We start from the raw sequence: 15916 nt of genomic DNA, 5'->3' as shown, positions 1-15916 counted from the left end.
AAATAACTTTAGTCGTGACATTTGTCCATTGACTTTCATACGTAGCCTCTTAGAACATCTCCAATGCAAGGTTCTTATAAGTAAAAAATGTAACTTCTTAAAAGAACCAACATTGTTAAGAGTTCTTACAAGAACTTCACCCTTTTGACACCTTCAAGTTGATGTGAAGTGGTAATTTGCAAAAAATATATATATATTACAAATTAAATAATTGATATTTATTAACAATCATTGATGTTGAAAAAAAAATAAACAGGACCTAGAGAAATGTTTCTATAAGAACTACCATGGACTTTTCTGAGTTTTTAATTTGATGAGTTGACAATGATGTGACAAAAAATTACAAAAAATAGGTTCTTATAAATGCTCTTAGTTTGAACAGTAACCTCTTGTAAAATCTGTATGAGAAGAATATCAATCTCTAAAAAAAAATATTTTTTTTTGGGTTGTAAAAAATGCATTGTGTGACCCCAATCAACCACAACAGAATCAATCATGAGACCATATGCTACCTTTTTAAGTTTGGCATTTGCCATTTCAATCACCAAACCCACAACATTATTTTCAAAAAAGAAGAGCCCCAACCAACCAATCAAAACTGTATACAACTGATTCAAACAGATTTACTTTTACCCCACCATATGAATGAATGCATCCGAACACCTGCATTACAAAAACAAGTCAAATTAGAAGATAATAATAACCAACTAGTACTAAACCAACCCTTTTGTTTGTTCTCCCAACAGCACCATGAAAGAGGCAAATCAAATACATAGCGGTATACTAGATGACTGGCTTAAGAGTCTACTCTCCACAAGAAGCCCAATCCCCAAAGAAATTGCAACTCTTAGTGGCCGTTTTACCAAACGCTTACCCATGTAAGTGCTTACTCAGTCTCAAGCTCTTACTGGACGAATATGGTAAGCACCAAGAATCTTACCTGGTAAGAGCGAGGCAAGGACCACGGGTCTTACCCGGTAAGTGAGGGGCGACATGCTCTTATCACAGTTAGCGCTTACCGGGTAAATTGTTACATACGAAGCCGTTTTGTTGACTAAATCTTATCTGGTAAGTAAGTGACAGTGTTGGATTTTACCGGTAAGCGCTTATAGGTTAAGTGGTTGGTAAACGGCCCCTCACACTCAGGCTGCCAGACTCAAACCCTGGCATGGCATGTTTGTGCAAGTATACCATCTCGGAAGCAACTATGCTACAACATGGGGGCTCAATCATCAGCAGTTATGAAACTCGTCAACGCCCACATGAAATTAAACCTACACAAATGTAACTTGGTGCTCATCTTGCATAGCATCCTGGGATTTTCCGGGTGTGTTCAACCGCTCTATGGACAGGTTGTTAGGATAAGCTATGCTCTGTGATGTGTATGCACGTGTGAGCGCTATGTTTACAGTCATATAGCAGTGTAGTGGTAGGGGTTGAAAATGCAACACGTACAAGAAGTAAACCAGGATAAGTAGTCGTACAAAATATGTACACTTGGTTACTGTTTTAGTTTATATCGCTTGGGCAGATTATCACGAATGAAATCTAAAAATCATATGGCCTGTCACAGTAGCCACAAAGTAATTAAGGTGCGTGGATGGAGTGAATACCACAATTTAGATCATGAAACATAAAAAAGAACAAGATACTGTTGACTTAGAATTTAATTTCTAGTAAGTTGTGTAGCAACATTCATATAGGTAGCCACATTCATAGAACTCCTGATCATTTGTGAGAGGCTGGAAGACATAAAGAACACCAATGGTAGGCACTTAGTTATTAGCAAGAAAATCTAGGCCTCCCCTCATAAGATTAATCCAACCAATTATTAGTACGAAGAATCTAGACCTCCCAACCATGTATATGTATATGCATACACTAAAGACAGTTAAGGACATTGCTGGCTATGTATCATTTCACAACCAACTTACTCAAAGCCAAGACAATTAACAGCCAAGAATCCGCTTAGGGTTATTTAGGAGAATAACCTTCTAACTTATTTTTTAAAAATGCATGACCTTCTGACAGATTTAAGAATGCCTCTACCTAATAAAAGAATGCCTCTTCCTAACACAAAAATGCCTCAAAATTTCTCTTATGAAATCTGTCAGAAGCTTATTCTCCTAAATAACCTTATCCGCTTATAAATGGTCAAATCACATGATTTTCTTAATGGGCATTGCCAGTTGATTTGCTCACACAATAGTTGTAAATGAGTTGGTTACATATGATCTACAAACACTGATGGCTATGGATCAATGTACTTGACTAAAACAATCGACAAAGGTTTTTCAGCTTGTTTATGTGAGAGAGACGATATGAACATAGTATGTAAGCATACAACATACCTGTACATGATATTGACATCAACCCATTTTTTTTCGTTCAACTGCTCTCGGAGACTTTCCTAGGGTCAAGCTTCCCGCTGCAATAACTTGAAGGAACTGCCAAAAGTTCTTGCCTTCCTTTCCACTCCTCTCCATGCTTCAATGTAACGGGTTTTTCCACTGCTGCAGCGACCACACAAAGCATATGTTTGTAATCTTCATCTCCAAAATCAGGAATAGACTTTGCCTTCTTATCCCATGGATTCCAGACCACTATAAGAATATATAATTTTGTTACCGAAACTTTGCATCAAAAATTTCCCAACATGATGTGGTTGTAAACCAGGAGGATCAATTTATGCATTCCGAGATGAAAGTTTAAAGGATAAAAATTTAAAACTAAATTGAAGAGAATAACATAATGCTGAGCAGCCTTCAAACTCAAATATTTAATGAGAATGAAAGAAAGAAAAAGGAAGGGATTGAACTTATGATCTAATATGTGCAGCCATGCATACCCTAAGACGATACTTCTCAAATATGACATTTTATGTTCTACTACCATCATTTTATAGCCCTCACTTAATCGCACATTAGTAAAGAAGACCATTATCAAGTCATACTTCCTCAAGTAAATTTATAGAGGTGGATCCAGAAAATTTTCAGCACAGGTGCACAAAATAATTATGATAATATAAAACAAAACAAAATAGTTAGAAAAATAAAACAAGCATGGTAGCTTTTTGCAGCACCCAAGTTGTTTTTCCTTTGTTACAAAAAAATAGAAAAAAGATGCCAAAGGGAACTTGCATGCAATGACACTACCAGTAGGATACATCCACTTCTTTAACTTAGGGGAGCACACATCAAATTAAAGTGGGTGCACCTTTAAGGCCCCTAATTTTTTTCCATTGCATAGGGACAATAGGAGGGGGCACGGCGCCTCCTCCGTATTATTGAATCCGCCCCTGTTTTTACGTTTTTTAGACAAGCTATAATAGGTCATACCAACATGCCAGGAGATCCTAAATCATGACATAAACAGATTTCTTTCCTAATTAGAGAAGTCAGAGGAATGCATAATCTCACCAACATCAGGAAGTCCATCTTTCCGAATGACAAACGTCCGTTTCTTTTCATGATCCAGAATTGCAATCTTTGTTGGTGTGCTGAGATAAACCTTGTCAACCTGATTAATGTTTAACAGTACATAAGCCTCAACCAAAGAAAAGTATTCAAAGTGACTTTTAGGGAAGAGGTCACAAAAATTACTTCTGATTCAAAAGTTAGTGCATCCCCTTGTTCTGTAAATCGCTCCCTCTTCTGCAAATTGTCAAGATAATCCAGCGTCTCCAATCCTTCCACCCGAATTTCACTGAAGGAAGACAATGATCTTCTTTAAAATAGATTCATTGATTCCACCCAATAGCTAAGAAACCTTATTCCAACATGAACACCGAATGAGAATACCGATAGTTTCAACAATTAGCATAGTAGGACAAATAGATTGTTGACATGTTGTTGCAAAACAATGAATGGCTCCAAGATTATGAAGCTCTGTCGCCTTTTAAGAACGAAGTTCCTTCCATTTTAGAAGTAGGAAGATTCGGCAATAACCACAATCAAACACTCAAATTAAAAGGGCTTAAGTTAACCAAGGGACACTAGTAAAATGCTGTCATTTTTCTAGTATTCATGTCTGTGTGCGCATTTTCAACACATTATACATGAACCATAAGTAACTGGATATGAGTTTCTGTAGAGTTCACATGTGACAATTGACAAGAATTAACAACATCGTCTCTTGAGTTCTTTTATTGATGATTACTAAAAACATCTTGACAATACCAATTACAGGTCTCATGAAGATAATACTAGATGAAGAGAGACAATTTTTTTCGCATCAATAAAACTATAATATATTAAAATACAGTCAACTTTCTGGCATGGGCTACTTTATTCTTCCTCCGCCCTTTCCAACATAAGTAACTTGAATGAAGGCTTTAGATAGACATAATCTCGGGAGGACTATAGTCAGTGGATCAATGGGAAGAAAGGGTGTTAGTTTATGGGCACCAGGTCCATGCCTAGCGTCTGGACTCTAAAAGGCACTCACCCAGGCAAAGCATAGTACAATGTTGCCTAAATAACTTGTATATTAATTTATATGCCATAATTACAAATAATGATTCCCAAAAAGAAGTTTATATTACACAAGTATTCAATCACTCAACATTAAACAAGCCAACTACTAGTACTAGTATATTAATAGGAAGAAATTCTCACGACCTCAATCTACCAGCCACAATACAACCCACACGATGACACAAGAAATCAGATGAACCGCTCTCAACAGGCAATCATACCATGTAAACAGACCTCATGCAAGCATCCTCCTGTAGATAGTTTGGCTTGCTCACATCAATACCCATCTCTCAAACTCTTTGTGGCTTGTGCTTAGCCTGGTTGGTCCCACACAAGGCAGTTCAGGATCCTTCTCAAAATGATGTTCTCGAAAGGCATGACTTGGTACACAGTGTGTATTTCAAGATATAGTTGTTGGTTGATAGCTTTTCCTTCTCAAATGTTGTTCAAATCACGGTCTATGGCTGTAGTGCTTAGAAAATATTTCTATCTTTCACAATCAAGCTATTAGAGTAGTAGTATACCCAATCTTCTTGGTGTTTTATGTACTAGTTCAGTTAGCCTCCCTCCACTACTATAATTTCACCATTAGCATTAGGAGTACTGGTTTATGATGTTCTGGAGTTGATGTGATCATGTGAATACTTAAATTCATCCAGTTAGGTGTATTCAGTTCGATCTCTAGTCTCTACTTGGCATCACCTTTATCTTAGAAGGCTTTGACATTTGCATTTAGTCATAATTGGGTTGTTCTCCTTTGAAATAGGGGCTTAGAGGCATTTGGCCGTCTCAACCTACCACTTCGGCTTTAGTTCTGATTGTGCTTTCAATTAACCCATCTCCACCATGCACATTGCGAGTCTTCAGTCTAGGCGAAGAATTGTTCAAAGGTGTTCCCTTCACTGTTAGATAATAGGTCCGGATTCAATTTCGTAATGGTCGACGGTTGTTGGAGAATCACCGGTCATCTTGTACTTGTGATTTTGCTTTAAATAGGTTATATTCAACAGTTTGAATTAATAAAGGCAATTGATAACCCTATTATTAGTTTCTAACTTTTGTTTTGATATGCCTAAAACAATTGATTATCTAGAAAGTTGTTATTCTAAAACTAACTACATTTTATATATTGAAAAAAAAATCTTAATCCCCAATTGGCAATTAAACATCAGAAGGTTACTAACCCGCCTAACTCTGCTAAAGCTTTTTTTGGAACATTGTCTTCTATGTGCATGTACATCCCTTACCTGGCCACACACAAAATGCAAAGCTCACCTTAGGATTTTTCAGTTGTGAGGTCTGGTACAAGATTTTCCAAAAAAACTCGGGAACTACATCTATTTAGACAGTTTTTTGCAAGCACACACCTATCATTTGAGACACCTCCAAGCTACATTTAAGATTTTAAATAGCAAGACTGTTAGAAGTTTTATAGATTTCTTCACAACCTTTACTTTAGAAGGATTTTTATAGAGGCACCAAAAAGGAAACATTTCAAGTATACAAGGATATGTATACCCTTGTGCTATGTTAAATGAAATATATGCATTCCTAGGATCTCAAAAATATAGTTACACCAACATGTCACTAAATATAACAAACAAGTTCCAGATGAATAAGTAAATAAAAACAAATTTGGCTTCCAACTCAAAGAGATTGTTCATTGCAATTTAACTCCCTTGCAGTTGCAGGTCAGGCCAACACTGAAATTGCTTTAGCTTGGCCGGTCATAGAAGTACACACATAGGTTGGGGATCACTATATTCTGTTTTGACTTGTAAGTATTTCTTCTTGCAGTAATTCGGCAAAGAATGCATTCATGAAAAGTGGCTAAAGGACTTGGAGCATTTTCAATGACTTCTTACTATTTAGAAAACCCTTTTGAATGGGTTGGTTTGGTATGCAATAACCTATTGAAGTTTTACCTTTTTCAAATTTTTTTTACCCTTCTCTCACTCTTATCTTTATTAATTATTAAAAACAAAAAGTTATTGAAAAGGTTGGTTGCATTGGAGAAGATTTTTAAAGACAAGTTTTTCTATATAGAATTAGTGGAAATCTGATGTGGAAAAAGTAAGAAGCCATTAAAAGATTTATGCATCGTGGATGCTCGTAGTAACTTGCTTTCTTTCTATCCACAATACAAGTCAATCAATCACCTCTCTCCAATTTGGCTGTGTTCTACCCCCTAGTTCTCTCTCTTCAAAAGCAACTGATTCAATAATTCCCTCATCTTTGGCTTACTGATAATCTTTCTCTTTTATGTTATTCAAATAGATGTAAAGTAAGCTCTTTAGCAATATTAAAGAATAATAAAAAAGGCGACCTGGTTTTGCAAAGGTTGGGATGAAAACCTTTGGATGCATCCTTCCCCTTGCAATTTGCCAGAGCCTTTTCAGTGGCTCAAATATGTGATTTCCAGTCACAAAGAGTAACCTTACCGGTTGCTCCAGTGCTGTCCCCGAATGATAAAAAAAATGTGGAAATGGAACATCAAGTCAATTACATAAAATACATATAAGGAGCTGAGTTTGTATAGAAGAGTGTGAGGGATGTTATTCATGTTGATGTTTCATCTCTAATGATTTATGATTGGATCATTTATAGTATCACAACTAGTTTGCTATAAGACTACGTGTTCTGGTTGTTGTTCATGACATAGAGTAAAGGAATGAAACCACTTTACCTTATATCTGAAACAGAAAAATAGGTGTGATATGCAGTGGTGAACAAAAATGGCTTTCCGTCAATGCTAGTATTTCTGATGCGAGATGTTAGCATCAAGTCTCCTCCAGGTCCAAGACTAACCCTCAATCTGTACTCAAAGCTACAAAATGAACAAAATCTAGTCTGAATTGAACGACTAGTAAATAGATTAAGTTTTTCTTCTAAAAAGAGAATAGACAAAATACAAAACATAATGAGCTTTGGGATTAACCATCTACAAATAGTCAATAAGCACACAAATCCGATTGTCTAGTAGAAAAGGAAGCCGTGTAAGATCTACCTGTGAGGCCAAGTCGTCAAATCCTCTTCAGTTGACTTGTAGATCAAGTCAACGAAAACTCTATTTATGGCATTGGCTGGGGKGGGAGGGGGTTCATTGTCAACACTCCAGAATTTGGTCCTAGCAAATCCATGTAGATCAAGCGTGCCTACATTTGAGAACTACCACGACAAAGCAAGTTTCATTGGCTAGGATAAATCCAAAAACAAATAATTAAACAACCAAATGGACAAGGAGGCACGTACTTGAGGGAAGCATATAGGAATACCTCCTCGTATTGGCTTTGGAGGCTTGAAGGTTGCCTGCAATATAAACATTCATTTATGAACTATGAAAAACAACACGCAAAGATGCAAAGGCCTTGTCAACTCTCACTGTCAGAAACAAAGCAACAAAAAACTCACAGGAATTTTTAAAAGTCATAACTTCAAAATTGACCCTTCGTGTACATTATATATGAAAAGATGAGATATGTCTCCGGAGAGGTCAAATTCAGGGCTTTACAGAAACAGTAATTGTTGGGAAATAATTCATATAGACAGTACATAGCTCCATTTTAGAAGCAAAAAAATAGGAATTGAAGGAACAAGTGCATGTCAGAAAAATTGTACCCTTCACCATTCACGATGCAGTAGCCTATGCATCATTTACCCGACAACTGTTACCATTATCCACCATTCACTGTTTATCAGGAACGTGGTATATCAGTCACAAAGCATTAGTATGTGACAGCTGGAGCCATAACAAAACAAAAGGCAAGTCAATCTTCCCCTCTCCCCGTTTACATTGCAAAAAGTTTGAAGGCAACTTCACCTTCCTTATTTCCTCCCATATATAAAATATTAAAAGATTGAAATGTGGTGTTGATTTTTGAAATACTTATTCCACTCTCCACAAATAAAAAGGGAGGAAAACATGCAGAAATAGAACAAGTGAAGACACAATCTATATCAGTTGCCTTTAAAATCTATTTTCATATGCAATGTTGGTAATTGGATTAACCACCCATACACAATCTTAACAAAAAAACAAACATACACTACAAGATTCCATAAGTTCTGTGTGCCAAAAAGATCAAAGGCCAGCTTACAAGTGATAATCATGATATCTGTCATTAGTGCAAGTTTAATGTATACATACATTCCCCATAATAGAATCTATAGAACTTGTGTTGTGGTACCTTACTACTCATAAAAAGCAACTCTTCTCCATGCTCATTTTTCCAAGATGTCACATGTCCACCATACAGATATACCTGCAAAAGACAAACAAATAAAAAGCACTAAGGACGTTAGTCCGCATTCTCCAACTACAAGAAAAAAATAATCCACCTAATCTCTTCTATCAGCGCAACATGCATAATTACATTACAACTTATTTCTACAGAACAACATATGTTATTTGCATTCTTATGAGGAGGTTAGAGATTTTGAATTAATCATCGTCAGAAAAATTGCATTCTGTTCACCAGCATTAATTAATCACTCCATCCGTTAACAGCAGCAAGATACACTATTCTCCGAAACCAATCTATGGCCATGTAATTTTGTTATTGTGCCGTAGCCATCTCTTAAGTGCCCAAAATATGAACATAACACTGTACTTATGAAAGGAATGAAAGCCGCGAGATCAAGCTTACGTCAATCAAGCATGCATACAAAAAATATATACATATATAAATATAAAATCACAAACTCACACACTATCACGCAAGATTGACGTTACCAGAACCAGATAGAGTGAAATTACACATGTTGCACAAGACCTGGAAAATTTCAAACAAAAATTCCTCCCACAAGACAAAAAATGCTCATGCGTCGCTAGATTCAATTGCAAAACCATGGAATTGTAACCTAATACCACGTAGCGTACACTTTGGTATGCTAAATGATGATCATTACGGATAAGATGAATTCAATCAACAATGCCGCTGACATAACATCCAAGAAAACAAGACGTACGACAAAAAAAATCACAGTAAACGTAGAGAAATCTGAAGGAAATAGTTAAAATTAGTTTAGGTACCTCGACAGAACTGCCGTGGTGTTGATGGAGGACAACCTTTTGGAGGCCATTAACGCCATCAATGATCTCAACAGATCTGTTATCGGAGGTCGACATCTCATCTGTCATTCATCAAAATCCGATAACCTACTCCGAAGTCCGTCTGATTCTCACCAAGATCTCCACTATGTTATGTGTGTACGAATCTCTTCTCAAGAAACCGTTGGGTTCTCTGCTAAGTTGATGCCAGCCGGTGTGTAACTGTAACGTATTTTTTGGTACGAGTATTGATTGCATAACGCAATTTAAATATATATATTGATTAAATAAGAGAAAAGTAAGAGTGGTCCATAATATTGGTCACGTTAGTTTGTTTGTTAAGAGTTAGTTTGTTTGTTAAGAGTTAGTTTTAAGAGACAGTCAGAAATTTAAAATCTAATTTTACTTCTGATTTATAAAAAATGGTTTTGAAATCTGAAATCTGATACAGTAAAAGATTGTTTGTTTTTATGTCTGAAGTCTGAATCGGTCAAACTAATGCAAAAATATAAAAGATAAATAGTTTTTTTTTGCAAAAATATAAAAGATAAATAGTTTTTTTTTTTTTTTGCAAAAATATAAAAGGAAAATAGTTTTTGCTAATATATCTATTTCATCCCCCAAAATATGAATTATTTGATAGAGGGTGGATTAGGATCAGAGGTATTAAGAGACACTTTTACCACTTAAAATATGAGTTTGTCATTTGTGTGCAGAAGGACAAGACAAAAACTAATCTTGCTCGACAATATTCATTTGATCGTTGTACACTAGAATGACGTTGAAGGTCTCATCAGTGTTCGCGGAATCTTGCGCAAACTTCACACTTGTGTAGACAAGCTTGTTATCACTGAAAACCGCTTTAGATCACAAGCTTGCTGGTCTCTAATCTTCAGCTTTTGTATTCGACATCGCTGAAGGATCTGTGGTGTGAGTTTTGTCTTCTTGAAGGATATTGGTCTCCCAACAAATTACAATACATGTCCAGCGATCACTGAATAGACTCAGTGATGATCGTTGAAACTGAGTACAGAGATTATACACTTCGATAGATAAAAGAAATTATCATCAAATTATTGAGAGAGATGATCAACATAGCCCACCTGTGCAGCCTGATGCCTCTACCTCTATTCCTACTATTCTTTCTGTATAATGTGTGTATTGTGGTAATGACCACTCTTTTAAACAATGTCCTGGAAATCCTGAACGAGTAAATTATGTCAGTTACAATAAGACTGGACCTTTTCACAAACTTACAATCTTGGATGGAGACAACATCCAAATTTTTCATGGCATATTTTAGCACTTATCCCACCAATGCCAAAGTTGCAAGGACAGTCCAATTTTCAACCACAAGGCAAATCCAATTTTCACTCACAATCACATCACAACACTCAAAATAACCAGCAGACTAATTTTATATATCAAAATCAACAGTCTTCTTTCCAACAAAGACCCAATCAACAATCTGAATCATCTACTTCTTTGGAAGCAATGATGAAAGGGTTCATGACCCAAACTCAAACATCAATCAAAAATCTTGAAACACAGATGGGTCAAATGACTTTGGAAATGAGGAAAAGACTGCTAGGATCCCTACCTAGTGATACTGAGACACCTCAGAGGATTGGAAAAGAGCATGTTAAGATTGTAATCTTGAGGAGTGGAAAGAATTTATTAGAAAATACACAAAAAGATTTAAAAAATCCAAACAAAGTAGAGCCTGAAAGGAATTCCACAACATCAGCTTCTGCTACTTTACCCTTAGAACAACCATGTGATATCCCTGGGCCCAAAACTTTAAGTAAGCCTATTGATACCACAACCATTCCAGAAAAATCAGATTTTCCCTCGTTATTTCCAAATGAACCCACAGCAGTACAGAAACCCCAAGAGATTACTGTGGATTTATCGCACTCTGGTGGCAATCCAACAGTAGATCTTGAAAAAGCATCCCAGACTAAGCCTATAGTTGAACCTGTTTTAAGAACCCTTTCAACACCTACATTTCAAAAGAATGCATCTCTTACTCCAGTCACACCTTATATTCCTTATCCTCAAAGGTTAAGGAATCAAAAGGAGCAATTGGATTTTAAAAAGTTTCTTTATTTTTTTAAGCAGTGCATATAAACATATATTTGGTGGAAGCCATTGAACAATTGGAAAGTTATGCAAAATTTCTAAACGAAATTTTGAACGAAAAGGAAAAAGTTGAATGAGTATGAGACTGTAGCTCTAACTGAAGGGTGTAGTGCTTTATTTTCCAACAAAATTTCTCCTAAGCTTAAAGACCATTTCACCATACCTTGTTTAACTGAAGGGTGTAGTGTTTTATTGACCGCTATTTCGTCTTTTAGTGTCTATGATTTGACGCCAATTTAACGATGTATTTTGTCTTATTATGTAACGGTTTATATAAATAGGCGGTCGGGGGACCACAATCACCATCCCCACCAACCTCCTCTCCCTCCCACCTCTAGAAAAACCGACAATCATGGTCGATCACGGATCACCGACGACCACCATTCACCGATCCATCGTCATCCACCACCGTTTCACAACATCGACCACCTTTCGCCACCATCCACCACGTTCCGCCGCCACCTTTTGCCGCCAATTACCACCTTCCATCCCCACCACCGACCACCTTCCGCCACCGCCCACCGTTTGCCGCCACCTTCTAGGGGTGAACAAAAAACCGTCAACCCGCGAAACCTGCCCAACCCAACCCGCTAACAACCCAATTAAACCCAACCCGTCAAACCGCTAAACCGCCAAACCGCTAATTAGGAGGGTTGAAATTGGGTTAGCATAACTTAACCCAACCCAAACCGCCAACCCGCCGCTAATGTATATTTTTTTATAAAATTATGTATAACATATATATATATATATATTTGATATTTATAAAAATTAAGGAAGTATTCCTTAGCCCAATAATGCCTTAGCTTAACTCTTATGTGGGCCAACAGCCCAACAGGAATTGGAAAACAACCCTAATCCCTTCACTAGTTCACCCTCGTCGCTTCTACTCGCTTCTGCAATTCTGCTTGGTTGTTTACTTAGAAACGGTACCCAAATCCTCATCACCGTCGACCGTCGTCCCTACTTCTTCTCCATTGTCGTCGTCCCTCCTTCACTGTCGTTCATCCCTCCTTCGTCGTCGTCCCTCCGTGGCCGTCGTCCTCCATCGCCGTCGTTGTCCTTCACTCATCCGTCCCTAGGTAAACCCTCGACCTTCTTTTTCTGTTTTTCACGTTTTTTTGTTATTTATTGACTATTGTTGTGAGTTGTAAATGACTAAGTGTTGTTCATGCTATGTGGAAGAAGTTGTTCATTGTTCATTATAATTGCAGTATTAATTTAACTATAGTATTAAATTTAACTGTTCATTGGAATTTAACTGTGAAATCGGCCATGTTCTTTTGAGTTGTAAATGGCTAAGTGTTGTTCATGCTATGTGGAAGAAGTTTTTATTGTTCATTGTAATTGCAGTATTAAATTTAACTGTTCATTGGAATTTAACTGTGAAATCATCCATGTTCTTTTCCATTGGTTTATTTTGTTGCCTATTTTGTTGGTTTATCTTTTTGAAAATGTTATCTTAATTGACGATGTATAGGAGCAATGGAAAATACTCCTAAATCTCCAAAAATTGAAGACAATGATGAACCAAACTCGTCTAAGAAAAAGGGTGGTAGAACTTCAAATGTTTGGGATCACTTTTCAAAAAAGGACTCTAGATGTTTTTGTAATTATTGTTGAAAAAACTATGCTTACCATAGTAAGAAAATTGGCACAAGTTCTTTGTGGAATCACTTAAGGAATCAATGTAAGAAGTATTTGGATAGCTTTAACGATAAAAAAACAAAAATTGCTTAGCTTTCCTACTATCAATGAAAATGAGGTGTCATTTAATAAAGAGAGATGTCGCAAAGCCGTGGCTAGGTTTGTGTTTAAGGATGAACAACCCTTTAGGGTTGTAGAGGGTGAAGGATTTAGGGAACTTGTTCATGAGTTGCAACCAAAATTTGGTGTTCCTAGTAGAATAACTGTTGCTAGAGATGTTTATTAGTTGTTTTGCGATGAGAGAATTAAATTGAAGAAAGAGTTGACAAAGGTCGGTCAAAGAATATGTTTAACAACTGATTGCTGGACATCTTCCACACAAATGTCTTATATGTGTCTCACTACACATTACATTGATAGTAATTGGCATTTACGGAAAAGAATTATAAATTTTTGCCAGATTTCAAATCATAAGGGTGACACAATTGGTAAGGTTATTGAAGTTTGTTTGCTTGGGTGGGGGATTGAGAATGTTTTTACTATTACGATTGATAATGTATCTACAAATGACGTAACTGTTGCTTTTGTTAAAAGAAGGGTTAATGCATGGAATGGATCTGTTCTTAATGGTGAGTACATGCATTTAAGATGTGGTGCTCACATAGTAAACCTAATTGTAAACGAGGGATTGAAAGAGATACATAATTCAATTACTGCAATTCGTAACTGTTTTAGATATATTCGTTCATCTCCTTCAAGGTTGCAAAAGTTTAAATCTTGCGTTGAGAAGGAAAAAGTTGATTACAAGGGGTGGTTGGTTTTAGATGTTCCTACACGATGAAATTCTACTTTCATGATGTTGAATGTAGCTCTTAAACTTGAAAAGGCATTTGAAAGGTACGCGGATGAAGATGACAAGTTTTCGAGTTATTTTGAGGAGAAAGAAAATGATAAGAAGAGGATTGGACCACCTAGTTCTAGTGATTGGGAGTGTGCTTCTATTTTTTCAAATTTTTGTCTACTTTTTACGAAGTTACTTTGAAGTTTAGTGGCACATTGCACATAACTTCCAACAATTTCTTTCATGAGCTTTGTGAGATTGATTCTCAATTGAGTTACTTGGCTAGTAACAATGGTTCATTGTTATACACCATGGCTACTAAGATGAAGAGTAAATATGACAAATATTGGGGTGATCCAGATCGCATCAATCCCATGTTGTTTTTGGCAATTGTGCTTGATCTGAGGTATAAGTTGAAGTATTTGAAGTTTTGTTTTGAGTCCTTATACGATGCTCAAACTGTTGCTAAGCTTGTTGTTAAGGTGGAACAAATTCTTCATCAATTATATAATCAATATTCACAAGGTGGTAAAGATGGTGATGAGGTTAGTTACTCATTTTTTAAAATTTAATTATGCATGTTAATATGTTATCGTTTGTTGAGTTTATATTCATATTTTTTTTGTATAGGCTACCAAACTAGAATCACCACCAAAGAATGATTCTAAAGAATCTCAAAGAAAAAGATTATTGGAATCATTTTTGCAACAACAACAAATGGACGTACCAGAAAACATGAACGACGTCGATAGGTATTTGGTTGATGGATCTATCAATCCAAAGACTCCATCATTTGACGTATTACTTTGGTGGAAAGAAAATGCTAATAGATATAGCATTTTGTCTACTGAATCCGCCTTTAGTACTAGCGGTTGTATTTTAGACTCGTTTAGAAGCTCTTTGAGTCCAAAAATGGTGGAGGCCCTTGTATGCACACAAAGTTGGTTGAAAGAGAATAATGAGGGGATTCAAATAAGTGAGTTTTTAGATGAAGTTTCATCTTATGACTTTCTTGAAGAAGGTAAACTTAACGATGGTTCTTTTTTCATGCTTATATAGTTACACTTACATATTCTTAATAAATTGTTTAATACTCTTTTTGAATTGTAGACAAGCTCAAGGAGAATGCAACATCGGAGTCGGAAAGGTCAAAAACGGTCGTACTTGATTGAGCATAGGGGTGAACAAAAAACCGTCAACTTTTCCAAGGACACATACTTTGACATATGGAAATGAGAAGTCTTTTGCTCGTATTAAACTTTTGAAAATTGAAAATTGATTTCAAGACTTGAGAATTTAGTCTTTAGATATATTTTTGGATGATTGTAATAACTGATGACTTTGTTGGGTATATTTTTAGTATTATTTATCATATTTCATTTGCTAATTTTATGAGTTTTAGTAACCTGCCAACCCAACCCAACCCGCCCTAGCCCGCAAGGGTTGGGTTGGGTTATACTTTTGAATGAGTTTGGTTGGGTTGGGTTGGGTTATACTTTTGAATGTGTTTGGTTGGGTTGAGATTTTTCAAACCGCCATAATTGGGTTGGGTGGTAAAAATGTCATAAACCGTCCAACCCAACCCGTGTTCACCCCTACCACCTTCCACTATGGAAAAACCGGTAAAATTCTCAATTTTTTGAATATATATATATATATATATATATAAATACGTACATATATGTACGTATATAAATACGTACATATATGTACGTATATAAATACGTACATATATGTACGTATATAAATACATACATATAT

General features: G+C 36.2%; 1 protein-coding gene across 1 annotated transcript; it reads right to left on the bottom strand.

Moving 5' to 3' along the window:
* Positions 1–489: 489 nt before the first annotated feature.
* Positions 490–9603, bottom strand: LOC112500717 (putative glucose-6-phosphate 1-epimerase). The gene is made up of 9 exons (XM_025104278.1): positions 9508–9603; positions 8663–8737; positions 7728–7784; positions 7483–7643; positions 7162–7302; positions 3603–3705; positions 3420–3519; positions 2352–2603; positions 490–663 (listed from the first exon to the last, which is right to left on the bottom strand). The coding sequence occupies exons 1-8, from the start codon at positions 9601–9603 to the stop codon at positions 2389–2391; spliced, it is 948 nt and encodes a 315-aa protein (XP_024960046.1). The 3' UTR covers positions 490–663; positions 2352–2388.
* Positions 9604–15916: the final 6313 nt, after the last annotated feature.

This window comes from Cynara cardunculus (assembly GCF_001531365.2).
Source record: "Cynara cardunculus var. scolymus isolate 2C chromosome LG 17, CcrdV1, whole genome shotgun sequence".
Taxonomy (NCBI): domain Eukaryota; kingdom Viridiplantae; phylum Streptophyta; class Magnoliopsida; order Asterales; family Asteraceae; genus Cynara; species Cynara cardunculus.
This window is presented reverse-complemented; position numbering and strand designations above follow the sequence as displayed.